This window comes from Pleurodeles waltl, chromosome 8 (genome assembly GCF_031143425.1).
Source record: "Pleurodeles waltl isolate 20211129_DDA chromosome 8, aPleWal1.hap1.20221129, whole genome shotgun sequence".
Classification (NCBI taxonomy): domain Eukaryota; kingdom Metazoa; phylum Chordata; class Amphibia; order Caudata; family Salamandridae; genus Pleurodeles; species Pleurodeles waltl.
The window spans coordinates 857824251-857850784 of NC_090447.1; the positions used below are offsets into that span (position 1 = coordinate 857824251).

The 26534-nt window shown below is 42.6% G+C and overlaps 1 protein-coding gene across 1 annotated transcript in view; it reads left to right on the top strand.

The window, feature by feature from the left end:
- DCT (dopachrome tautomerase) overlaps positions 1-26534 on the top strand; it is a 117033-nt gene that overhangs the window by 29338 nt on the left and 61161 nt on the right. Inside the window, exons 2-3 of the mRNA XM_069205137.1 lie at positions 12476-12775; positions 24141-24241. Coding sequence (XP_069061238.1) covers positions 12476-12775; positions 24141-24241 — 401 coding nt within the window. The remainder of the gene's footprint in view (positions 1-12475; positions 12776-24140; positions 24242-26534) is intronic.

The window sequence follows — 26534 nt, forward strand, 5'->3', positions numbered from 1 at the left end:
TTCATCCATTGGTTTGTACAAGTGTCATAAGCTTTATTTGGCCATAAAAGTACATAAAAACAGAAATATATTAAAATCAACCCAGACATAAAAGACCTTACAAATTCATAAGTGCATATAAAAAGCTTGGATAGGAGCCCGAGAATAGCCAACTTAATGCATAATACTTTCACTCATATTAAAAGCCTTTTAAAATGTAAAGTGCAACATTATAACATACATCAGGATCATTCAAAGCAACTCTAAACTTCAAAGCAACTTTAAAACATCTAATATGGACAGCAAAGATAGGTTTAAGATAAAAATGCCTGTAATGCAAATAAAATTTACAAAAGTGCATTGTGCCATGAATACTCAAGCCATGACACTGGCATGCAAATGTTTCCAGCGGGCACTTCATGTTGGGAAAAGCCACCAGGTGATGCACAATGCCAAGACTAAACCTTAGCAGCACAAACTGGTGTTGCATATTGCTAACCCAAGATAAATAACTTGCACACCCCTCATTGCAGGGAAGGGACATATAGAGAGCAACTGTAATTTTCTTCATATCTATGTCCATTTTTCTTTCTCTCCTGTGCTGCAAAAAAAATCTTTAATGTTCTTCTTAGTTAGTGATCGCACTTGGATGGCATCTGACCATACTGATAGTTTGAACAAAGTGCTAAAAGATAATTGGATATAGTCAAGCCAATGGCTACATGAGACATCCAGTTTTAGGCAATTAAAAATTATCGATTTGGTAGAATGTGTTTCTTGTTTAACCCATATGGTGTACCATAAAACCAAGGGTCTTACTACAAGCACATCCTCCAGATTCTGTAAGCCTACCTCCTGATGCATAATTGTAGTCGATGCCAAGATAGGTAGGCAGAGGAGGTGATTTAAGAAGCTGTTTTCCTCTACTTGCAGAGGAGTATTTACCTTGTAACCCCATAGATCGGCCCCATAGGTAGTGGTAGGCACCACTCTGGCCTTACAAGTTTCCACCATATCTCTAATTGGCTGACTGCATAATTTCCTAGAAAATCTGAAACTCCCATTCAAATTTCTACTCATTTGACCTTTGACCTTTGAAATCGTGTGTGCTCATGATCCACTGAATGTATATGAAATCCTCAAATAGTAGAAAGAGTTTCCATTGCCAATGGGATAATTATCAATACAAAATTCTACTTTTTTTTGGGTTTATCCCCACAGATCATGGTGAACATCTTCGATTTTGTTAATTACCATTCCCTTGGAGCTCAAAAACTCCCTAAGGGCACTCGTCAATTTTTATAAACCCACTGTCCTGGATAACAGGACAGCATCATCAGAGTATAACACTGGTATAAGGTGGCCTGCAACACTGGGGGCATTGACCAGCAAGGATTGTAGGTAGTTGTCCACTCCATTAATAAATAACAAAAACCATAATGGGGCTGAAACACAACCTTGCCTGACGACTCTCCCAACTCTAAAAGGCGGACCCCCTTGTGGTCCAAATCAAACTTTGCAGGATAAATTTTCCTAGTGAGCCAAAAAACAAATAATATCCCTTGGGGAAGCAGGGAACACCAGATAATAGTATGATCAACTAGGTCAAAAGCACTGCTTACATCTGCAAAGCAAAGAAACAGGGGGCCGGGTTTAGCTCCGCTGTATTAACCAAACAGCAAGGCCAGATTTACACATAGTTGGATGGTACCAAGGACCTTTTTAAAGCCATATTGTGCTGGGAATGGAATGCTCTTGAACCCACTCCTCCAGCCTCATCCTACTCAAAACTTTCATCGAGTAGTCTAGGAGTGAAATGGGCCCATCATTTTTAGGGTTAGATTTATCGCCTTTCTTATAGATGGGTACAATAATAGATATGCCCCACGAATGAGAAATCTCAGCGACTGCAGCATTAAACACCCAAGTAAAAATGGGCTCCCATGTCTATAGCTGACTTGAAAACATCTATCGGCACCCCATCTGGGCTAAGGGCCCTACCTCCTGCACTAGTATGCAGGGCAGAAAGCACCCCTTCATTAGAAAAGTGGGCACAGAGGGTAGTCCTTCCATTCCCAAGTCTCCCTCCACCCCTCTGATCCACCTGCTCTTGCATTTCGTTTACATATTTCAGAAAAGTGGGCCACCCAGGCATTACAGGAGACAAAAGAACAACGCTTGGGGGTAGTATCATTTTCCAGGAATGGTGCATTAAGTATTTTCCAAAACCGCTTAGTATCATTAGTTTCTGCAGCTAAGGTCATTTTGTCCAGGCTTTTGTAAGGTTGCCTTCCTGATCACCAGAGCCTCTTTATACCTTAGGCGAAGGGACCTTTTTGCTGCACTGACCCTAGGGGTGCTCTGCAGGGCCGATCTTAAATCCACAGAGGCCTGGTTACATACCTGATCAACCCCTCCTTCTCCGCCCCTGTTTGTTTTCTTTATACCCTTCGATTGACCTAACAAGAGTGACCCTGCTGCTGAAATGTTTTGAACACATTTGTTCCACAAAGAAGAGGTAACCGTACCTTGAAGGCAATAACTCAGTTCCTGGTATTTCCTGGCAGCAATCCTTTGCCGCATACTGCCAGGGTCAATATCCACCCACTTAATTCTCACACCATTGGTCCTCAAGGGGGCAATATTACATGAAGAGAGCTTTGTTTCATGCCCCAGGAAAACAATTGGAAGAACAATGGGTTAGTGTCCCCTTAATATGGACTGGACCGTGTTATGGGCACCACACATGACACTAGCAGAATACACCAGTATATGATCTATAACGGAAGAGGCATTTCTCCCAGTGAAGGTTAGAATCTCCTCCCCATTGGCGTCACAATAACATTTCAGTAGCAGTAGGTCATTTATAGAAATAAAAAAAAATCAGTTTGTCCCCATATGCGTTATGACTAAAGTGTACATCACCCTCCCTATCCTGATTAGTAGATTCACATTCCCTTGTTGCTGAGACAGGGCAGATCTGTATATTGAAATCAGTGGCCCATAGTAATATGAAATAGTAGAAATAGGACATATAAATGTTTCAGGACCATCGTCCAAAGTATTAGCTACCTACTGCGTGTAGCATCAAAAACATTAATATAGAAGTTGACCAACACCAGATCCCTCCCTCCCTTTGCTAGTTAACCACATTAATTGGGAGTGTGGGCCCGCTGAAGGATGCTTTTTGACTTTGACAGGGAGTTTATTAGAAATTATGATCTGGAGCCCACCCTTGGCCCTCCAAGCTTCAGAATGGATATCACTTAGAAAATAAGAAGAAAACCCTTGTACTTGCACCAGATTCACGCACCAGATTTCTTGAATAAAGATAACATCAAAACCATGTATGGTGGTGGCCCTTTCAGCAGACCCTAAATTGTTCATTAAGCCACATACATTCGAGGTTGCAAATATATAGCACCGATCCAGTCTCTGTTTAATATCACCTGAGACTCTCTCATTAGTATACGGACGGGTCGTATTAAAATCCTCACCAGTATTGGTGGTAGTTGACCAAGTACTAAAAACATCGGGCCTTATTAATAATCACTGTCCTACTACCCCCTCCATTTATCGACACCCTCCCTCGAATTGATGACACCATTCCTTGCTTGGTCAATCATCATTTAAAGAACCTAAAACCTGGTACCTATTGGATAAAACCAATGGAGGGTGAACAGAGTAGCTAGAATCGGGCATCTCGTTGAAATCGGTGTAACATTATGCCCTTGTATAGGGGAACATGGGTGTCGGTAAAAATAACCCAGAGAAAAAAGAGCCATAGACTGGGAAAATGAAGATGGCAGACTGGCTAAGATTTCTCCCACATAGCTAGGATGCTTAATTTACAATACAGTCGCCTTTAAAGTTTTTCCTTGGGAGACAAACCCAACCCACTCTTTGTCAGCAGTATTTGATGTGACCTAACTGGAGAAAATCAACACTTGAAGCCAAGCCAATGCACAACTTTGGTCTTCAAGGATTCTAGAGTTTCAAGTGGACCTGGTTGTAAAGTTTGGGGGGTGGGTAATTAACCAGAAAGGCTACATATGGGAAACAAGCTGGAGGCAGATTATTGTAACTGGATTACACGGAGTCAAATGAGTGTCTGAACAACCATGATTGTCTTTGGAGGGCTGAATCAGTGAGCCGGAGGTAGCTAACAAGTTTGTATCCAGGCTGCGTCTGATACAAACCGTTCACGTCCCGTGGGTACCCATCCATAGGACCCTCAGACTGACCTTGGTGATGGATAGACCATGGTATGTCCCGTTGGAGGCTTAGATCTGGTGTAATAATGGGTTCAGCCTGCCTATGATCAGGTAGAGGTGACAGCTGCATTTGCAGTTACTGTGCTCCCATGATGCAGATTCCGGCAAAACTACAACACTTTGCCAATCTTCCCTTCAGACCTATTCAGTTTTTCATTAAGGGGTAGTAGCAAATCCTTAATGGTGGTTAGGAGCTTACTTCAATTTGATTCCCCCAGGAATTTCACCTGAAATAGTAAAGTGATTAATGCACCCAGGGCATATCGAGATGAGGGTGCTCTGATTATCATTTCCAGACTTTCTACACTTCCTTTTGCATTTGATTGCAGGAGAATGAGGTATGAGGGTAGAGGTCACATTAGCAAATGATAGCCAATACTTCAGTAGTGCTAGTTTCTTGCTTATCCACCATCTCCAGGTCCAAGTCTACTGCGCCAGTGTCTGACTCCACAATGGGCACCGTGGCTTCACTAGGCCCTGTCAAACCCAGAGACAGTCATTGTTTGGCCAGATCGATTTCCTTGGAAATAACTCCCACAGTCCATGCTTAGTCTATGGTGGTGTTATTTGTACCAGATGTGGGCCTGGTATACCCAGTCTTGTGCGTGCCCATGCTGACCGAATAGAATCGGACGCAAAAGCAGGGATAAAAGCTCCCAGGAAAATAAGTAATCTAGTTATACACTTGTAACTAGACTCACTCACTTAAGCGACTAGTAGAGTCCAGTAATTAAGAGCTACAGCCCACTTACTAGCCACAGTACTTATGAGGCCAAACCAGGGGAACAAAAAGGTCAATGTGGCCAAAAGAGCCAAGAGAGGGGGCCTGCCACGGACGTGCCTGTTCTGTGCCCAGGCATGCCCCATGGAGTGTCTGCTTACCCCTGGTATTAAACAAGCACCTCTGAGCATGAACGACTCTGTGGGCGGGCCGGCGTGAAGGCTTTCTGAGGCCTGTAGTCCTCTGCCCCACTGCTGCACTCCTAATGTCCCCTGTCCTTCACAATTTACTTGTGCTCATCATAGCCAGCAGCATGGCACTGTTGGTGCAGAGATTGATGTTTAACTGACTATACATTGGTGCGTTATTGGCACTAGATTTGAGCAAAAGGAATAGTTTAGTGAGAGATTCACGTGGTATAGAGCACAGATAGTGGGTCTTACTTTGGGTACAGTGAGCAGGTTCTGTCGACAGCTCAGTTTAGATTACCTATTACAGTGTGATACTGACAATGTTTTTATACTGTAATACGAATTGATGTGATGCATGGTTTTAAGAGCACATTCTGCGAGGATCGACAATCCAAGGTTCCTAAATCAAAACTTTGCTTTGGAGATACAGAATTTTAGAAGCGCAGGATGCTTGGTGAACCTTCTTTAGATACACATTCAGGGGTGAAATTTTGTGCAGTATTCTATTAAGTGTTTCAAACTCATTGAAATCTTGATTGTTCAGAGAACGCCCCTGGTGAAGTGCGATAGCAGTGCAAAACATATTGGGGAAATAATGGATTCCTAAATGAGGAGGAATTCTGGTTCTTCAGTGTAATAATACAACATAATTATGTTTTGGATGAATAAAAAGGTTTTTATTGAACAAACGCACAAGCTAAATCTGAAATGTTTTATCAGTGGACTGATTTTGAGCTGCAAGATAGAATGAAAAGCAATTAACAGAGCCAACAACTAAGATTTGTGCCATTCAGCCAACAAGTGCAGTAGGTAGCCTAGGGAACAAGTCCACAACTTTGTTCAGTTTCTTGCAATGTAGAGTTTAAATGCACTATGCTTGTGCAAGCAGAATAATCCAAAAATAGCCGAACAATTTTTGAAGACGATTCAAAGAGTACAAAGTAGCGGAGTGCTACAGGATGACTTCTACTTATTGGTCAGCAATTGGCCATCCTAACTGCGAGTGACTGCATCTTGCTCTACCACGTCTGAACATCCACCCAAAATAGTCCACTTCAGTGCCAGTGCTGGAATGCAGAGTTCTTCTTTTGTTTGTGTTTTTTTTTTTTTATATATTTGTTTTTTTAAACAAATATTCTGGTCAAGGCAGTTGCAAGCAACCATTAGATGGAAGGGCTTTCACATTTTATTAATTCTAAACTTCTTTTGCAAGTGTGAAACAAATAATACAACTTGCAGGTTTGCCAAGGCCCCATACCTATTGGCTTTGCCAGTGTGAGTTTTATTAGAAGGTGCTCGGAGATTGAGGAGCAAAGACTCCATTGGCTTCTTATAGGGAAAGACTGTATTTGAGTCATGCCTTTGCCATGCCCAGTTTTCTAAACATGCTTTTTATGTCCCACCCACACTTGTTGTTTTCCTTATGTGCAATTTGCGACTTTCCCTGCCTTGGATTTGTGGATCTCAAGCTGGTGGCTGTTTTTTTTTTTTTTTCTTTTATCTCCCTGATTGTGATGCTTTGGAACCAACCTCCTCTACATATCTTATGCTTAATCATCCTTTTTAACAAAGTCCCTCAAACCTGGCTGGTTATTTCTGTATTTTAGTTCCTGTTGCATGGCCCGCTACAGGGCTCCATTTAAGAATCGCAATTTTGGCATGACATCTTTTTCTAATTGTTAGAAATTGGATCTTTGGTTGGCAGTCAGGTTACCCCCTGTCCAAGCAATAACCCTCACTCTAGCTAGGGTAAGTCACACACAGTCTAAATTATCCTGTGCCCACCCTCTGGTAGCTTGGCACTGAGCAGTCCGGCTTAACTTGGAAGGCAATGTGTAATGATTTGTGCAATAAATCATGCAATAACACAGTATAGCACCACAAAAATACGCCAAACAGTGTTTAGAAAAATATATAATATTTATCTGATAAGATGCAGGTCAAAACGATTAAAATGCAATAAGTATATGTTGAGATCACTGTAAAAGTGATATAAAGTGTCTTTAGTCATTTAAAAGCAATCAATGTCTTTTAAGCACAAAGTACCTGGTTCTTGTTCAAAATCTCTGCAAAGAACCGCAGAGGAGGAGATGCGTGTACAACAAGGGGGGGTGCGTCGATTTCTCGGGCCGCACACAGCTATGCGTCATTTAGTTTTCATGCAGGGACGGCTGTGCGTTGCTTTCCTGCGATTGGTCGTGGATCCTCTTTGGGTTCTGGGGTTTTCGGATGCCCCGGGGATGATGCGTGGATTTCCGTCGCTGACAGGACAGACACAGGGGCTGAGTCGATCAGGTGGGCGTTGCATGGAAATTTCTACCACACGGCAGACGCTGCGTTGATTCCTCTCTGGAAGTCGGGTTGTGGTGTTTCGGCTTGTTTGTGCATCGATCCAGTGGGTGGTGCATCGAATTTCCAGTAGCTACACTGGTGCTGTGTCGATTTGTCTAATTGCGAAGTCGGGCTGCGTCGTTCTGGTTTGGCGTGCAGTGAATTTCACTGTGATGGAGGCTGTGCGTCGTTTCTGGCAGGCTGTGTGACGATTTCCACCGCACAAGGAGTCCTTGTAGTGATTAAGTTTTTTTGGTCCTGAGACTTCAGGGAACAGGAGGCAAGCTCTGTCCAAGCCCGTGAAGAGCACTTCTCAGCACAGCCAGAGAGCAGCAAGGCAGCAGGACAACAGCAAGGCAGCAGTCTTTCCCAGAAAGCAGTCAGGTGAGTCCTTTGGGCAGCCAGGCAGTTCTTCTGGGCAGATTCTGGTTCAGGTTCTCTTCTCCAGGAAGTGTCTTGCCAGGTAGAGTGTCTACCTCAGAAGTGTCTGTTGGTAGGGGCAGAGACCCTGTTTAAATTCCCAAATGTACCTTTGAAGCGGGGGAGACTCCAAAGAGTGGCTTAGAAGTGCACAAAGTTCCCTTTCAGTTCAAGCCTGCCTGCCAGGGTCCCAGTAGGGGGTGTGGCAGTCCTTTGTGTGAGGGGAGGCTACTGTCCTTTGACATGCAAGTGTCGGGCCCTCCACCCTCCCAGCCCAGGAAGACCCATTCAAAATGCAGATGAATGCAAGTGAAGCTGAGTATCCTGTGTTTGGGGTGTCTCTGAATGCACAAGGGAGCTGTCAACCTAACCCAGCCAGACGTGGATTGTAAGGCACAGAAGGATTTAAGTGCAGAGAAATGCTCACTTTGTAAAAGTGTCATTTCTAAAATCATAATAATAAATCCAGCTTCACCAGTCAGCAGGATTTTGTATCGCCATACTAAACATGACCTTCCTTCTTTCAGATCAGCAGCTATCACTCAAACAGTATATGAGGGTAGCCCTAATGTTATCCTAGGAAGGGAGCAGGCCTCACAGCAGTGTAAAAACGAATTTAGGAGTTTTACACTAAGGGGACATGTAAACTACACAGGTACATGTCCTGCCTTTTGCCTACACAGCACCCTACCCTATGGGTTACCTAGGGCATACCTTAGGGGTGACTTGTATGTAGAAAAGTTGAGTTTAGGCTTGGCAAGTACTTTTGAAGGCCAAGTCGAATTGGCAGTGAAACTGCACACACAGGCCTTGCAATGGCAGGCCTGAGACAAGGTTAAGGAGCTACTTTAGGGGGTGGCACAATCGGTGCTGCAGGCCCACTAGTAGCATTTAATCTATAGGCCCTGGTCACATATAGTGCACTCTACTAGGGACTGAGTAAATTAAATAATCCAATTGGGTATGATGCAATGTCATCATGTTTAAAGGTAGAGAGCATATGCACTTTAGCACTGGTTAGCAGTGGTGAAGTGTGCAGAGTCTTAAAACCAGCAAAAACAGTATCTACAAAGTGGAGGGAAGCAGGCGAAATGTTAGGGGTGACCACCCTAAGGCTGTCCGGTCTAACACTGATGCGGACTTTTCACATAATTTCCTACTAACAAAAGAACGTTCTGCTCGCACATTTATTCCTGGTAGGCATTGCCACCTTGTGGTCTGCACATTCAGTCCAGGGACATATGATCAGAACACAATGCTGTGTTCTCATTTTCTGTGCTAGTTACGAGACAATCTGTTTTTGTTGGACAACCCAAAGTGGCTGTTCTGCACCCCTGTCACAGTGCAATAAGGAGAGTTTTATTATATAAACAAAGTCTGTACTATGCTGGTTGAGAGGAGCACTTCATGCCGGATAATCAGAGAATCCCTGAACTGTGACTGAGATGCAGCCCTGCTGAATCCGACTTCTACCCTTAAAAGAAAGATAACTCGCACACTCATACCGGCTTATTGACATCCAAGACCAAGGTATGGGATTTAGACTATCCCAACCTTTCTACCAGAGGGTGCTCCTGCTATGCTCTGTAGTATAGGATTAGAAATAGAGAAGAGTGAGCCAACTTAGTAACAACATGGTTCAATTGTTTACCATTTGAGTAATGCTAATTACAGTAACATGCCTCGTCTTTCTAATAATCACAGCTCATCCTTTCTTTACAGGGATATGATCATTTCAATAAGTGTTTTGAAAATTAATTTTTGTATCTTTCGTTTGTTTAACTTGGGCATGCAAGAATGACGAAACAAAAGGGTAGATCTGTTTCTTCTGATTCCTCTGGAATTCGAGTGTCCTGTTCGAGGTTACCTACAACATCGATTATCCTGGTCAAATTTAGGGGTTTGGATGTGGTACTGAGAACTAACCGAGAGAAACCAACAATTACTCATTAGTTATATAGACTTAGGGCCCTATTATGAGTTTGGCAGACAGGAGCACCCGTCCGCCAAACCGTCGATGGGGTGATCGCTGCCATGCTGCTGACCTCCCCACCAGCCCCATTAAGACTTTCCCACTGGGCTGACCGGCAGAAACCAAGGTTTCCGCCAGTCAGCCTAGCAGGAAAGTGGTGGCAGCATTGCTGCAGCACGCAGGGGCACGGAGGGGGCACTAGCGCCCTCAAAGCGCACTGTCTGCATAGCAAACAGTGCATCTATCGACGGTGCTGGGCAGAGGGACCCTTGCACTGCCCATGCCATGGGCACGGACTGTGCAGGGGCCCCCTGTGTTCTCCTGCACCTGTTCTCCGTGGTACCGCCATGAAAAGGCTGGCAGAGAACAAGGTTGTAATCAGCAGGGCAGCGCTGTGTTCAGAGCCACCCTGACTGATTGCAACCTGCATATCCCCCCCCCCCCCCCCCCCCAATACCACTCCCCCCTTAGCCTGTCTGGATCGAAGATCCTAGCAGGGACCACAGGTCTGTCCACCAACCTGTTAATGTGGCAGTTGGACCACCGCTGCATTGACGGTCTTTGGACCACCAATGTCGTAATTGGAGTCCTAAGTCTCTTTATTGTGTAGTTCCTATATATATATATATATATATATATATATATATATATATATAATATGTGTAATATAGTCCTACTAACCTCGTAGGAACCATATTCCAATCTGCTTGTTCTATAATCTAAACAAGAATTCAGTATAATTATGTAGGTTAGCTAATCAATAAATGGCAATCCTTAAATGTAGCAAGTCACTGACCTGCCTGGCTACAAAACATGGGGACAAAAAGTTAAAAGGAAATAAAGGACCAAAAGAATTTGGTAAAATGACATCTGGGACAAAAGGAAACTAAAGTTGTCAAAAAGTGAGAGAAAATGGAAGGTGTCAGATTTTTCCTGACCAATAAGAACACTAGACTGAGCTTCTGAGATGCTAAGTTCTCTCAGCCAGCATTTTGAAAGTGTGGGGCAAGGGGAAAAAGTCTGTACCTCTCACAGTCCAAGGGATCTCTCCCTAGTAAAATCCACAAGGTCTCTGGACTTTAATTTACTGTGTCCAGGCTGCCGCAAAGTGAATGATTTGTTCATTATCTCTGCCATATGGATCGAAAGAATTAATTTTCCAATAATAGCACATCATGAGACGGGATTCTGCAACATCCAGGCAAGTTCCGAGGACCATCCTGGAAAGCATCCATCTTTCTTCTCCTGTACGACTTGCAACAGTTTATAATTCCGTCCAGTCTCCATGTTCCCAGTCTCGTGGTATACCATCCTCAAGGTTACTTTCTCAGACTTTCTATAAATAAGACAATAGCACATCTATTTCCAAATTCACATTTCACGTGAATAAAATCTGAATGAAATGACGTTGGCAAAAAAAGCTTTATCATTTTCATGAGGCTGGGGCCTGGCAAATCAATGTAGCTAAACTAAAGCAAATAGAATTTAATGGTACTTTATTCATGTTAATCAAATACATATAAAATTATTATTGCAATCCATGATTAAATCTTGTCAAATTCATGTGAACATCAACTTGCAAAAGTAAACTAACTTATTAACGCATATCAGGGAATACAATGGGGAACTGCAATTTGCAACAATTACATATGACATTTAAGACATATCGAGGACTTAATTATCGTTTCGATGAACTATTCCCTAACATCATAAGGAAACATGATATAAAAATAAATGATCGTACTACAGTTAGAATGACTATACCAAGTTACTAATCTGCAGTGAATGCATCTCAATATAGGCTTTCAGTGCAACACTTTACAGTTAGTTTATTAGCAATTCATACATTATAATGAAAATACTGTAATATGTAGCTTGTGATGTCAAAAGTAACAACCACATCTCAGCTGCACCACTTCTGGCAAAACATCCTTTCTCTACTTTGTCTTTATATTGTGCCTGGTTTCCTGCACTTGGTAAATAGATTTGTACCTTAGCCCAATCAGCACCTATCTTGATACATTTTCTTGTGTGCAGTGGGTGGTTAGATCAATTGTAAATAAACCTACATTTGGTAGTAGTTATTTTTGTTTGCTGTAAATAAAAGGTATTGGTGGGAATAGTAATTTACTCTCCCATTGTGCTATAAAATTAAGTTAATGGCAGATTGTTTCAGATGTCTGACATATCTTGCATATATCCTTGTTTGGTACCTGTTATTGCAGAGTCTGTAGGGTTTGATTCCAGAAGGAGCTGCTGTTATATTTGGCCCATACTTTGTTCATGGTAATCTAGTGTCTAAAGCCTCTAATGCTGCTTCCCTTCATCAAGACATTAAAATGCACTTCAATTTACAAAATGTTTTTGTTTAATCTCTAGTGGATTCCTACTTCTGCAGTTATGGGGAAATATGCATTTTATATGTAATGTGTACAGCTTTAAACTCTTAAACAACTTAGACAAACCCTATACTTTAGATCTTTGTCTTGTGTAATAATACAGAGAAAACACAGAATGATTCTGCTGCTAGTCAAGTTATGGTGAGTGCTCTCAATATTTGACTATTTTTCTGCTTTTCTTAAAACAGGCAACTTTTCTGGATATCATTGTGGTGACTGCAAGTTTGGTTGGAGTGGTCCAAATTGTGACCAAAGAAAAGCTCCGGTTGTTAGAAAGAATGTTCTTTCTTTGACGCCCCAGGAGAGAGAGCGGTTCTTGGATGCTCTGGATCGTGCCAAGAACACCATTCACCCAGACTATGTGATAGCGACACAACACTGGCTCAGCATACTTGGACCAAACAAAACAACACCTCAAGTGGCAAATGCCAGCATATATAACTACTTTGTGTGGCTGCATTACTATTCTGTACGGGACACATTGTTAGGTATGTAAGGATGTAACTCTTATGTTTGGTACCTAATGCCAAGGAATGGAGGTGAGGTTGTCGAGTTATCCTATGCGACATAAACATATCCTTGACTAGATATTTTTTTTAACTGTATTAAAAGAATGTAGAGCAAAGGAAATTGCAAGGGCAAGCCAGAGTAACTGAGTACGGTCTTGTAGATGAAGGTGGACTTCAGGCAAATTTTCCCATTTTTAACTACAATTCCTGTAACATGAGTAAAACAATGATACCACACCTCAATTTGAAATTTTCTTTGAAGCTTTCAGTGAGTTTCAGCATTGTGACTTGATGCTAAACCTTGCTTATAAATATAATAATAAAAAATATATTTGGCAGTTTAAAGAGGTGACAATATTACTTACAGGGCAATCATGCTAAACTCTGACCATAAAAATAAGCATAGCAGTGTAGTCTGTAACACTTTCAATTAATGACTGAAGACATCCAGTGCAAAGGCTAAACGTTTTGCTCTATCTGAATTGGATGTTGAAGGTCAATGTTTGGTGTGGGTCTTTATGTAAAACACTTTATCAATATGTACAGTATTGCAGATATAATTTCGAAGGTCTGGTGTTGCTTGGAAAATATTTGGAGGAGTCTCACACTATTGACAAGGCCACACAAAGTAGCATTAATGTTGTGGGGGGTGGGAGTGTGATGGTTACTGGGAGTTGCATAGTGGGAATATGGACCCTGGCTTAATCACAAACAATAGTGTTATGAAACTTCCTGATATTAAAAGTGGTTGGATGGCTGTGCAACATTTCAAAGAGATGGAGAAAGGCAGTGGATGAAACAGCGTGGTTGATTTAAAAGAAAAGTGATCAAGCTTTGGTAGATCTGTAGTAAAATGATACTGTATATTTCATGGATTTAAAGCTAAGTGCAGACATTTGAAGCAATGGGAAAGTGATGGTTGGCAATGTCCTCTGAATAAAACAGTTTATTAGTGTTTGGGGGTGAAAAATGAGTAGGCCTTCTTCGTGAAACAGAGCCAAAAGGTGCAGAAATCTTGGAGAGACAACGACCCTGGTGTGAGGGTTGTGGACTTGTGAAGGCTAGAGTGGGAGCAATGAGAGTAGATATCCGAAAAATGTATTTTGCCCAAAATGAGTGCCTTCTTTGGTTGGGGGTCCCAAGATGTAACGGAAATGTGTTTACCAATTCTGGAGCCCATAATCATAGACTCAATTAATTTGCTAGGGATGATAGTAATGTGGAGAACTCTTTGGGTCCATCTTGGAGGACTAGGATGAATGAGGACTTGATGCTTGTAACAAATTTATGGTTGATCAAAGTTGATATAGAAGTGTGTGTGTGTGTGTGGTGTTTGTGTGTTTTTTTTTTTTTTTTTTTTTTTTTGTAATTCTGCAGATGTTTACAACTTTGAAATCAGGACAACACTACAATATTTAGAACATTACAAGGTCCTTGATTTGTGTTGAAGTAAAGAACCATATTGTATCAGGCTGCATCAACTTTCTCTATGGCCCCAATGAGATCTTATTTCTGTCTCCTGCCCCTTCTGATTCCTCCATAGTAACAGAGTTCAGTCTCAAGTACAGAATCCTTGCTATGTCTCTGTAAAAGAAATGTCTAGCACAATAGATTGAAAAGACAGCCTCATGAATTAAGCCTGTACCTACGGGTGGTTTTACATGTATCAGTTTTCTATATTGAAAGTGGCAGGTGGTATCTTTTTGTTAATCAAAATGCATCTTGGTAATTGGACTAGCTAAATTGATCTGTAAATGCTAATGTAATGTTTTCTTTCAACCAGCACTTTTGTATTGTCTTCTCTGCATTAAGCATATTGGCTGGCCAGTTTCTTCAGTCTTAATTAACTGAGCTCTATTTTTGTGCCTCTAATTGGGGGATAGGGATTGTGTGTGTGTGTGTGTGTGTGTGTGTGTATATATATATTTATATAATATATATATATATAATATAGCAAAAGAATTGGTCTGTAAAGCAGCGCGCTCGGACTGCCGGTGCCAGCATAGGGTTGAGACCAGGACCGTTGAAAAATAAGCCAACAAGAATAGCTGCACTCCCAGGGGTAAAGATTGGCAGATTCCAATTTATTCACTCTGTATGTATGTGTGCATATATATATATATATATATATATATATATATTAATATGATCTGGCCACTAGGATATTCTACCTACCACACTGCCTCTGAATCTGGAGGCCATTCTACTAAAGTCTTAACAAGCTCATTGTCTTTGCACGGAACACCTTTCTTCTGTTTGCTGGGATCTGAATTGACCACAGGGGACAGTAAAGCCCAGTGTGCTTATAAGTAGCAGGGTCCTCAAATTAGAAACTATTAAGACTAGACAATTGTCTTGCAAGCCTTTATTTCATATATTTAAGAGAGGTCTGCTGCTTTTGTGTAGAGACTGTGCACTGTCCAGTTTTATCTTTTACGCACAACAGGATTGCACCAGTGGCCTTAAAATGCATTTGTGCTGAAGTGCTAAGCACCCATGTAACTTATTTCGCTCAATTCTCAGAAGATCTTTGCACTGGAACTGCCCATTGCAGCTTAAGAGAGTCAATGACTTGCCCACTTTACCTGTCTAAATCCCCATCTGGGGGTAACAAAGTGGACCTTCACTGGTATACATTGTCCCCATTACTGCATAAAAGCTTTTTTTTTATCAGTTCAGTTGTTTAAGCAGAGATTTACTATTGGCTGTCTTTTCCCAGCTCCTACACCCGAAGTAATGTGGATCTTCTACCTCATCATAGAAAATATACAGTTGGTTTGCCAGGCAATGCCTGGGGTAGCTGTGATACTCCAACCCTACTGGCATAAACAGAGTAAAGCTTTATTGGTCCATTTTGAAGTCTGAGGAAGTCAAAATCGAGTACAGTTAACACACTAGTGCTCAGTCAAATTCTGTGCAGGACTATCATTTGTTGTCATTAGTTATAGAAAACCAAACCCTTCATAGTCCTCATTAGTCCAGCTGCTTCAAGGACATGACGTCAATCTTCCAGCACAGTCTTTCACACCTCCATTTGAAGAAAGTCTGTACTTTTCAAGAGCATCTAACAACTTCCCCGACTCGTGGTCTAGTCCTTGGTCCAGGTACCACTGAAAAGATCCCTTCAGTAATTTGGCATATTCTTAACTACATACTGTAAATTACTATTATAATGTAAAATTATTTATGGGCATTAGCCATAATTTTCTCTTGGGGCATTATATTTTTGTCTCCAGATTGCTCTGTTTTTCAGTCTTGAAATTGAATGTGCATTTGAATTTGAGTGTCTGCATACCCTCAGGTGTCTTGGCACTAAGAGTCAAAAAAGGCATATAGTGGCAAACCAGAAGCCTAAAGCAGTTGTGAAAACAGCTAAGATTTCAAAAGCTTTGCCAAAAGTTTAACGATTCAATTTTCTTCTGAGGTGGACTGGCAGTTTGTTCCACAACTGACAGGGGGTATACACAAAGTTGCGACTGCCACAGTATATTTTATTAATCCGAGGGGCGGTAACCGGAAAAGCAGTGGAGGATCTCCATTTTCTGCTTGAATTTACCACCTCAGTTTTTTTGCAAAAGTGGTAAACTTGGTGTGAAACTGATTTTGTGTTCTGCTGCATCTGAACTTTACTGAGTACTGACTGCCAAATACCCATATAGAGAGCATTGCAATAGCCAATACACAAGAGAACAAAAGAGGACTACTGATTTTTGCATCTGATAAGGGATAAATGATAGTACTTTTCTAAGGGATCGGAGCAATAAGAAACAAGTTCATGTCAACTTAATAGTATGTTCTCTGAAAGATAAATCAATATCAGAAGTTACCCCCAGATTTTTTACTCTGGTAATCGGGATTGGAGGTGGACCCAAAACCTGAGGCCACAAAGAATGACCCCAGAAAGAGGTGCCCTTTCCAAAAACGAATACCTCAATTTTATCTGAATTCAATTTCAGGCAATTCGACATCATCCAATTAGCAATATCCTTCATACAATTGTTAAATCTAAGTGCAACTTCCTCACCATTGTTTAAAATGGATACCACAATTTGTGTCCTCGGCATAGGCTGCAGTGGCAAAACCATAAGAATGGATCAGTTGTGAGATTATTTATTTATTTATTCATTTATTTATATATATATATATATATATATATATATATTGCTTAATTTGTACATAAAAACGTGCCGGTGCCCAAAGCCCTCCTCTTAAACACACGGCTGCTGCAATTAAATTTGCGAACACTGAATACTGAGGCAGCGTAATCCTTAAGCCATCTCGGACTGCTTCAATCCATTTACAGTCCCTCCCTGCCCCTTCAGCTCCCTCTTGCAGCTTTTTGCTTTCTCCCATTGTGACGCTTTTTTGTTTCTCTTCCTCCGTCTTTCCCATGTGTCTTTTTTTTGTCCGCAGTAAATGCTTGAGGCAGAAAAATAAGTGCTGGCCATCAAAGATAAGGGACATATTTATAAGCCCCTAGTGGCACCTTTCGCCACATTAGCGTTTTTTTTTTTCTTCTGTTTTGTTTCTAACGTTCGTGTGGCCCAACGAGGCCAAAATCCTTGTGTGATATTTACAAAGTGGCGCAGTGCAGGCACTGCGCCACTTTGTAACCCTTTTCGCTACATTATGCCTGCGCCAGGCATAATGTATGCAAAGGGGGTGTTCCCTCGTTAGGGGTAGGTGAAGAAACGGTGCAAGGAAATCTAACAGATTACCTTGTGTCATTTTATTTATTTATTTATTTTTTTACAGAACTTTTAACGCCTGCTCAGAGCAGGTGTTAAAAGCGGGCTTCCATTACTTTATAATGGTCCCATATGTGCTCTACAAGAGTAGCACCAACATTTTGGCGCAACTCCTGCAGAGTACATCAATAGCGTCCCATAGAATGACGCTGTTGCCCCTTACCCTGTGCCATGGTGTGCTGTAGCCTAGATATGGTGCACACATGGTGGCGGTAGGGGGCTCTAAGGGGTGCAAAGAAAGTGGCGCTGCACTAGGTGCAGCACCACTTTCCTTAAGTATGCCCCTAAGTGCCAGTGCCCCCGCACCATATCAAAAGCAGTCGAAAGTTCCGAAAGAACAAAGAATGCACTTCCACTGTTACCTCTAATTGCTCTTATCTCTTCTGGGATAGCTAACAGTGCTATCTCTGTACTAGAACTGTTAACGCGTCCTTCTATGTTAATTTATACACATTAGGACTCGTTTTAGGCCGATGAATCTTTTGACCCAGTGGTGAGACACCGTAAGACGAGGTAACTGATCAATATGTCAAGCAATACATCAATAATATTATCAACATATATCACCACAATATATTTCAGTTTAGACATTTAGGGCCAGATGTAGGAAAAATAAATTTTGCGACTCGCATTTTGCGAGTTCGGGCGACTCGCAAAATGCGAGTCGCAAATCGAAATGCAGGCAAAACAACAGTGCCGAAATAGCGACTCACACCCGGAGTCGCAACGCAGTGTGAGAGTCCGCCGATTGCGAGGTCGCTTTTTGCGACCGTGCAGAAAACGAACTCGCAGTTTGCGAGTTGGTGTCGCAAATTGCGAGTTGCATGTAAATTGATTACAGGTGCTGCAGAACTCTCCAGAACACTCTGGAAACACTTCCTGGCACATGATGATGACATCACAGCCAGAAAGTTTACTAATACACCTGGGAGGAGGGAGGACCACACCCTTTTATAACTGCTGAACTGCACACAGGAGAAACAGCAGCTGCCATGGAAGGAACTCCAAGGAAGAGAAAGCTGAAGTTCTCAGAGAGGGAGCTGGAGGTGCTGACAGACGAATGCTGTCAGCACTATGACGAATTATTTGGCAAGTCAGCCCTAAATGTGCCTGAAGCCACCAAGAAACAGCTGTGGCAGGACATCCAGGACAAAATAAATTCCCTGGGGGTGAGCCACAGGAGCATTGATGACATCAAAAAAACGTGGTATGACCTCCGCTCCCGGACCAAGGAGAGGGTGGCTGAAAGGCTCCGGGAGATGAGAGGCACAGGAGGGGGACCATCGTCCGTGCCACCACCCACACCCCTGGAAGAAAGGGTGGAGGAAACCCTGGAGCAGGAGGCAGTATCCGGATTTGGGGACCTGGACACCTCAGAGCCCAGCACATCAACCGGTGAGTACCATGTGACATGCCTGTACCCCTATCAAGGCCATACCCCCACCCACCATGTACACAGGGGCATGCTCAACCAAGATAGCTCCATTTCAGGGTAGCAAACACCAGAATGATGCATTATGGGAAATGTAGTCAAGTAGGCAGTTCATAGGCAAATGTTTATTAGGAAGTGTGCAACAGATAGTAGACACTGACAGTCTGTTCCCCATGTCCCACAGGTCTCCCACAAGACACCACCACTACTCAAATCAGCCAGCCCCATGAGGACACCTCAGGACCCGCCAGCAATCCCACCTGCACGGCCAACATCATCCCTGCAGTATCCACACCTGCTGCAACTGTATCCCAAGAGGCTGCGCCAGCAACAGGCAGGAGTGAGACAGTGGAACACACAGGGCAGCCACCGCTGCGCAGGCGACGCAGATCCAGGACATCAGGGCTGCAGTCCGGCCAACAACCTCCCAGCACCAGTGAGGCACAGCTGCTGCATGGTCAGCGCCTACAAAATAGAATTTTAGGGAGGATTAGTGGTGTGCTGCACCGCTTCGTGCGCACTAACGAGGCCAGCATGCAGCAACTGAACTCCAGGATGGACATGATATGCACGAACACTGGGGACCTTGCCCTAGCCATGAGGGAACTGGCAGGAGGACTACTGGCCCAGGCCGAGGGTGGGCGGCGCAGGGACCGTCCGCTCCTGCACAGACTAGACAGGATGGCCACATCCATCGGCAGGCTGGCTATGAACACCATAGGCCTGTCGAGGAGGACAGTTGGGCTGCAGGTGGAAATGGGCCATTTCGCTGGGGATGTGGCTAGGGGCCTGGGACGTCTCACCCACGTCATTGACTTCATGGAGGCACGGCATCTGTCTAGGGGCACAGGGGAAACACCCCAGGACAGTGAGGAGGGCTCTACAGTGAGCAGTGTCTCTGCCACTGACAGTAGGGTGCTCAGGAGTACCAGGCAGAGCACAGCAGAAGCACCAGGGACCAGCCAGGCTGGCAGGAGGGGCAGAAGGTCATAGAGATTACCCTGGTCCTGTTAAAGTGGCACATGACGTCAATGTGCCACATGCCTGGTTTGCATTTTCATGCCCATAGACATTCATTACTTGTATATAGTTCAATTTCTGCACTAATTAAATAGTTTTTGTTCCACTTAACAAATGGTGTTTTTGGTCAATAGGTGAGTATGCTTGGAGTTGACACGTACCTTCCAAAGTATTGGTTTGCGATGTGTTCCCGTCTCAGTCTGCCTTGATTAGCTATACTCCGATCCCCATGATGGCAATGTGGTTGTTCTTGCTCTTCATCATCAGGATCTGGGTCTGCAGGGGTGAGAGGTAGCCCACGTCGGGTGGCTATGTTGTGGAGGATGGCGCATGCGACCACAATTTTGAATGCTGTAATGGGGGTATACTGGAGGGCACCTCCACTGCGGTGGAGGCATCAGAATCTTGCTTTCAGGAGTCCAAAGGTGCGCTCTATGATGTTTCTGGTCCTCTTATGTGCATTGTTGTATCGCCTCTCACATTCATTGCTGGGTGTTAAAAACGGAGTCATAATCCATGGCCTTAGAGCATATGCACTGTCACCTGTTGGGCACAAAAGGTACACTGTTAGGAAGTCCTGATTGGTGTGCACAGTGACCTGTGTGTATGTCTGCAATGTGTCTGTAGCTCTACCTAGGAGGTATTCGTCTCCAAATTCCCCACGTTCCAGGCGTTGATGTATCCCACTATGCCTAAAAATGTATGAGTCATGGGTACTGCCTGGAAACTTAGCTACAATGTCAGTGATGACATAATAGGCGTCACAAACAACCTGAATATTCAGTGAGTGGGTACACTTTCTGTTGCGGAAAATATGTTCCAGGTTTGCAGGGGGGCATATTTGAATATGTGTCCCATCTACACATCCTATGACATGGGGAAAGTTTGCAATCCTGTAAAAGTCCAGCTTGGTGCAGTTTATTTCTGCCTCATTCCTTGGTAGGTATATGAAGCGTGCCATGTGTGTGACTAAGGCATCTAGGAATGCCCTGAGGAACCTTAACACTGCACTTTGGGATACCCCACCTGCCACAGCAATGACCCCCTGATAGCTCCCTGAGGCCAAGAGGTGCAGTGAGCATAGCACTTGCACATGCGTAGGGATGGCGCAGCCACGCAGAGTCTGGTGTTCTAGCTGTGGTTTCAGTAAATCAATTAATTCTAGTATGGCTGCGCTGCTAAGGCGATATTTATCGTATATCTCATCCTCAGTTTGCTGAAAAAGAGTCTGCCTTGTTCTATATATCTTCTCCTGTCTGTGGCCCCTCCTCCTCCTCCTCTGCTGTGCGGCGTGGACTCTCCTCCTCACTGCTATCAGGTATATCTCCGCCATCTTGAGTAACCCAGATGCTTTCTGGGTCTCCTTTTATGCTTTGGTTATGGTTACCACCTGCTCTGAGTTAGTGGTAAATGGGACATGAAAACTGGGCTTTTTGCGACTAGTCGCAATTTGCGAGTTGCAATTGCATAAGCTTTGCGACTCGCAAATTGCGACTTGCTATTTGCGGGTCGCAAAATGGGGTCGCAATTTTTGCAAGTCGCAAACGGCTCGCATCGCTTTTTGCAAGTCGGAAATGGGGTTTTTGAATCCCATTTCCGATTTTGCATTGTCGCAAATAGCGAATCTGGCCATTTGCGACTCGCAAAACTTTGCTACATCTTGCCCTTAGTTAACTGTCGCCGCAATCATGACCTTTCAGTCACGAATAACCACACCTCTGTTGAAGTTTTTTGTGAATTTTATTCCCTATTGATTACAATCTAACAGCAGATGTATTAATCTCAAAACCAAGAAGCATTGTCACGATATGGCAACTGTGATAAGATTTTGACAATGTAAAAATCAGAACCATTGAGACACTAACATAAGAGATACACAAGTCAGAATGCATAGATCATCATATAAGCCCATTTCAGCATAGTACAATGTCAGTCACGTCTGTTGGTGTCAGTCAAGGTGAATACCTAATCTAACCGCTAATTGGCATCAGCATGTTGGACTTCATGCAAAACAATTTAGAACACCAATTTGGAAAACATCTATCTAGGGTTTCTAACCAAAAATACAGCAGTTGGTACCTAGAAAGGAAAAGCATTTAGACAAATTACCATAGCAGTTGTCATAGTTACCCTCCTCGGAATGAGTCCGCATACAGGATCAGTCTTCGTCTTCAGGACATCAGTAAGAGCGCCAACAGTCTATCTCATCTAACGACAGGGGACACTTCCCTCATAAGGAGGGAAAGTGTAATTAGGGCAGTCTATGGAGGAGGATGGTTTTGTCTAAGTCTCAAATCATCAAATAGAGTGACAGAGTTTCTGGATGCAATCGATATCATTCCCTACCTAATGCTCTCGAGTCTCCTGTGTCATGAGTTTTTATCCCTTTTTCAAAATACATTCCCCCAAAATTCTATTGGATAGTCACTTCACCCCACTATCTTCAACCTATCAAATTATACATTAAGTAATGCACTTGTCATTTCACAATAGTTCATAACATTTTGATTGGTCTTCATAATTGACGTTTTTCGTAGGTGGCACATCCGGGGTTACTTCATTTTCTGGCACATTCATCAGGTCAAAAGTTCTCTTTTCCATGGTAGAATGTCCTTGGAAGTTTCCATATTTTGTTGCAAAGCGTATAAACTTTATACTAAAGCAGCTAGCATGCGGATGAGAAACTAGCATTGTTGCAAATAAACGAAGAAGAGAACAAATGCTGGGTCATGGCCCTTTTGCAAGTCAGCACACTGGAGAAACAGAAAAATATGCTTTAATATGAGAGCTACACAGCTAATTCTTCGACTCTCGCTAACTTAAGGCTTATGGATTCTAATAAATGCAATCTTCGTACGTGTTAACATATTCAATTAATCATAATACAAGCAATCATTTCTTATAGTTGATATTAGTATACGCATACAATAATTCTCCACGTTTAAAATACGTTTCAATGAATAATATTATTAATGCAGCATTAAGTATAAGCATTTCACATCTAAAATAGGTAATATTTAGATTACGCTCTCTCACAACCATATCTGTAAACCAAATTGTGCTTCCTGCAACAGATTATTCTCTTCTAGATATCTAGCCAGATAAGCATTAAGATATTTTTCAAGACGTTTAGTCGGGAAAGAGTCGTGAACGATCAATCTTACTGTTTAAGTAGAAACGTTTTTCTGAAACTTATATCCCTTGTTATAGGAAATTTGACACCGCTGTAGATAATTGCAGACAAGAGAACAGAATAAACTATTCCTTCTTTCCTTGGAGGCAGTCAAATAGACTGGTCCGTTTTAACGACAAGACAGCATGACTGTGTTTGTTCCTATGTAGCAATACTTGTACAATTCTAATTGTGGGCACCAGCTCTTAGATAAATGTAATTGTTACAAGAGGCAGAATATTGATTGGTTCTGTTTGCGTTGTGAGGTAGAGTTGGAGTCCTTTATAAATTGCAAGAGGGTAGTGTCTGTTCAGAAGTTGATGGGTATATTACATACTGGGTGCACAAGTGGAGGGAAGGAATGCTTTCTGTTTTTTCCTTCTTGCATTTCTTTTTATTTTTATTTTTTTATTGTTAGACTCTGGATACTTGTTAGTGCAGTGATACAAATTTACTTCTTTCAATCTCACCTTGGATAAGTTGTTTCATACCTCTTTCCACCACAAGTCCACAGTATTGTGATCTGAAGTCTGTAGAGACTCCAGATGTTCCAAGACACAGCTAACAGCTCATCCTTTGTCTTAGCCTAATAAAATTAGTTTTTGAAGTGAGGAAGTATCTGCACTGGCTTCATCTGAGAGCTTGATCATTGTCAAAATGGAGCATCATTTTGATGCCTTCATGGGATAGCCTCTTAATTAAACTTTAAAAAATACTTCTCAGCCAGTGGTAAGATTTGGTAGTTGAGAGAGAATGTTTTAATTCTCCAATCTGACTGAGGTCTCAGTTTTAATTATATATGTGGCTCAAATGTGTAACTTGACCTCCACCATGTTCTAGCATGTTCACTGTACATTATTGCCATTGTTTTTCTCAGTCCCACTAACTCCATCAAAAGTCCATAGCCCAAGTCTTTAACTAAATGAAAATGTTTGAAATTGCTTTATAATTTTTTTAATTTTTTTTATTTAGGGCCTGGTCGTCCTTTTACAGCAATAGACTTTTCTCATCAAGGGCCTGCCTTTGTAACCTGGCATAGGTACCATTTACTACTCCTGGAAAGAGATCTGCAGGTAAGAATTTCCATATGCTGTCCAATGTATGTTACGCAGACTGATGTTCCAAATTCATGATTTTACTTCTTGGTCATGGTGTTTATTGTCTTTTTTATCTGTCATTCTACTTGTAATCAAGCCAATATAGTCCTATATTTTTTATTAAATCTGCTTTTATTGATTCAACATTAAATAACAGTAGTTTACAATGCAATAACAATTGTCATAGAAACGTATGGTTGGATACATCTCTGTGGAACGAAGTTGTGAGATTATATGGAAACAGGATTTTTCCCTTGCAATCTAAATGTACAGTAAATCCTCATTGGAGAGACAGTGGAGGAAAGAATGCAGTATTCATCTTAAGTTTACAACTGCCTTACGCAGCTATAGGAATAAACATGAGATTAAACTCTGTATACAAGAGTTGGTACACTAGTGTCTGGCAATCAGAAGTATGATCTTGATCCTAATATTTACAGCAGTGGCACATCTTCATAGCCATGGTGTAAAACCAACACTAAGAACTTTTTTCTGTGGTGGGTGTCCTTCGATTAGCATGCCTAGTTTTACTTTAATCGTGATGTCCTTGTGCAAATAAAACAGGAAGCACAGGGGAGTGATGCAAATGCTTGAACCCTCTTCTCACCTCAGTCTCTGTAATGTAGTCCTGCCCGATCTCTAAAAATCGAACTGCATCAATCCTGTCTCGCTTCCAAATCTGCTCTTTTTAAAGTATTTGGGTGATGAAGTTCATGCTTGCTAACGATAGTACAAATGTAAACATTTTAAAATGCCTTTTAATGTAGTATAAGGAATTGCAAGATGGCATGATATTTCCTCAAATCTAGCTGTGCTTTCCAGTGTGAAAACCTACTTTTAAGTATACGTCTTCTGTGGGCTTCCGGTTATTTCATTTGTTAGTTTGTGTCATCTACGAATCCTTGCTTGCTAATGGTCAGTCATGCCTCTTTGTCTCTTCTGTGTGAGAGCAGGGACCAGCTTCGGTAAAATTACGCTTTGTCCTGTTTATCTGGTCTGTAGAGGACTTCTTTTTTTTTCTTTGTTTCCTGCTCCTGTCCGGGGAAGCTTCCCTTTCCATTGAGCTTAGCTGTAAACAAGGCTATAAATCAGGCTGTTGTCTTGGTCACGTTTGGTCTTTGTGAGCACTATCTCTGTTGCCTGGCTTGAATTTCCTTTACCAAGTGTGCCTGCCTGTGGCCCCCAGGGCAGAGAATCGCTTACAGTTGCTTATAGCCTTGGCACCCAGCTCTACTAGGGCTCTGCAATCCTTGGACAGTGCCCACTTGTGCTCCTTACTGGGATCCTACTCGCAGCTCCATCAGTGCACCTCAGTTCACACACACTCCAAGCCCTCAGCTGTGCGAGTGCCAGAACCCTACACACTGTCTGCCAGAGCACCTCAGTTCTTAGTCAGTACAATCTGATGTTCCAGTACGAGGACCTCAGATGCAGCTCCATCAGTGCACCTCTGCTCTACCCCAATGAGGTCACCTCTTTTTCTATACTGGGACCCCGCTCACATACAGTTCTGTTACAGGAGCTCAATTCTAATATTCAGTCCCACTGCCAGGCCAATACTGGACCCAAAAGAGCAAAACACAGCTCAGTCCACCTCAAGTCTAATATCCAACGCCACAGTTGATGGGAACCACCACAGCTCTGCCAGAATACATCAAATCTAACATTCACTGCACATTTCTTCTCAGTACTAAGGCTCACACACACCCCTTGTCGCTTCTGTAGTTCAGAGGCAAAGCAACTCCCATGCTCCGCCCCACTCGCAGCTTTACCAGAGCACCTCCAGGCTAACATCTGCATGCCAGTACTAGTTTCCACACATAGCTCCATTAACATACCTCACTTCTGACCTTGTGGGCCCGTTACTATTCCATACTGCTGCCCATATACAACTGTCAGTGCACCTCAAGCCTAACATGCAGCGCCACATTATTCCAATACCAGGAATTACATGGTGCTCCTTTGCTTATTCCTCAGCGGAAGCCTTTCTGTTATTACAATACTGGGCTGGGACTCCGATATGTCAGTACCCCAAATCCTGATCTGAAGCGCCCCAATAACGCTGTATTGGGGTTCACATACAACTCTGCTAATGCACCTCCTGCTGTTCTGCAGTGCATGCCTGCTGTTCCACACTGACTTCTGTTTGATGACATGGGGAAGCCAATTAAATCTATTCTTAGCTGCCATCTTTATTTGGGAGGGTCGGTTTCACCGGTCTCACTCCGTTATTTCTTTACTCTGTTTACTCTCAATGTTTTCTTTCTCC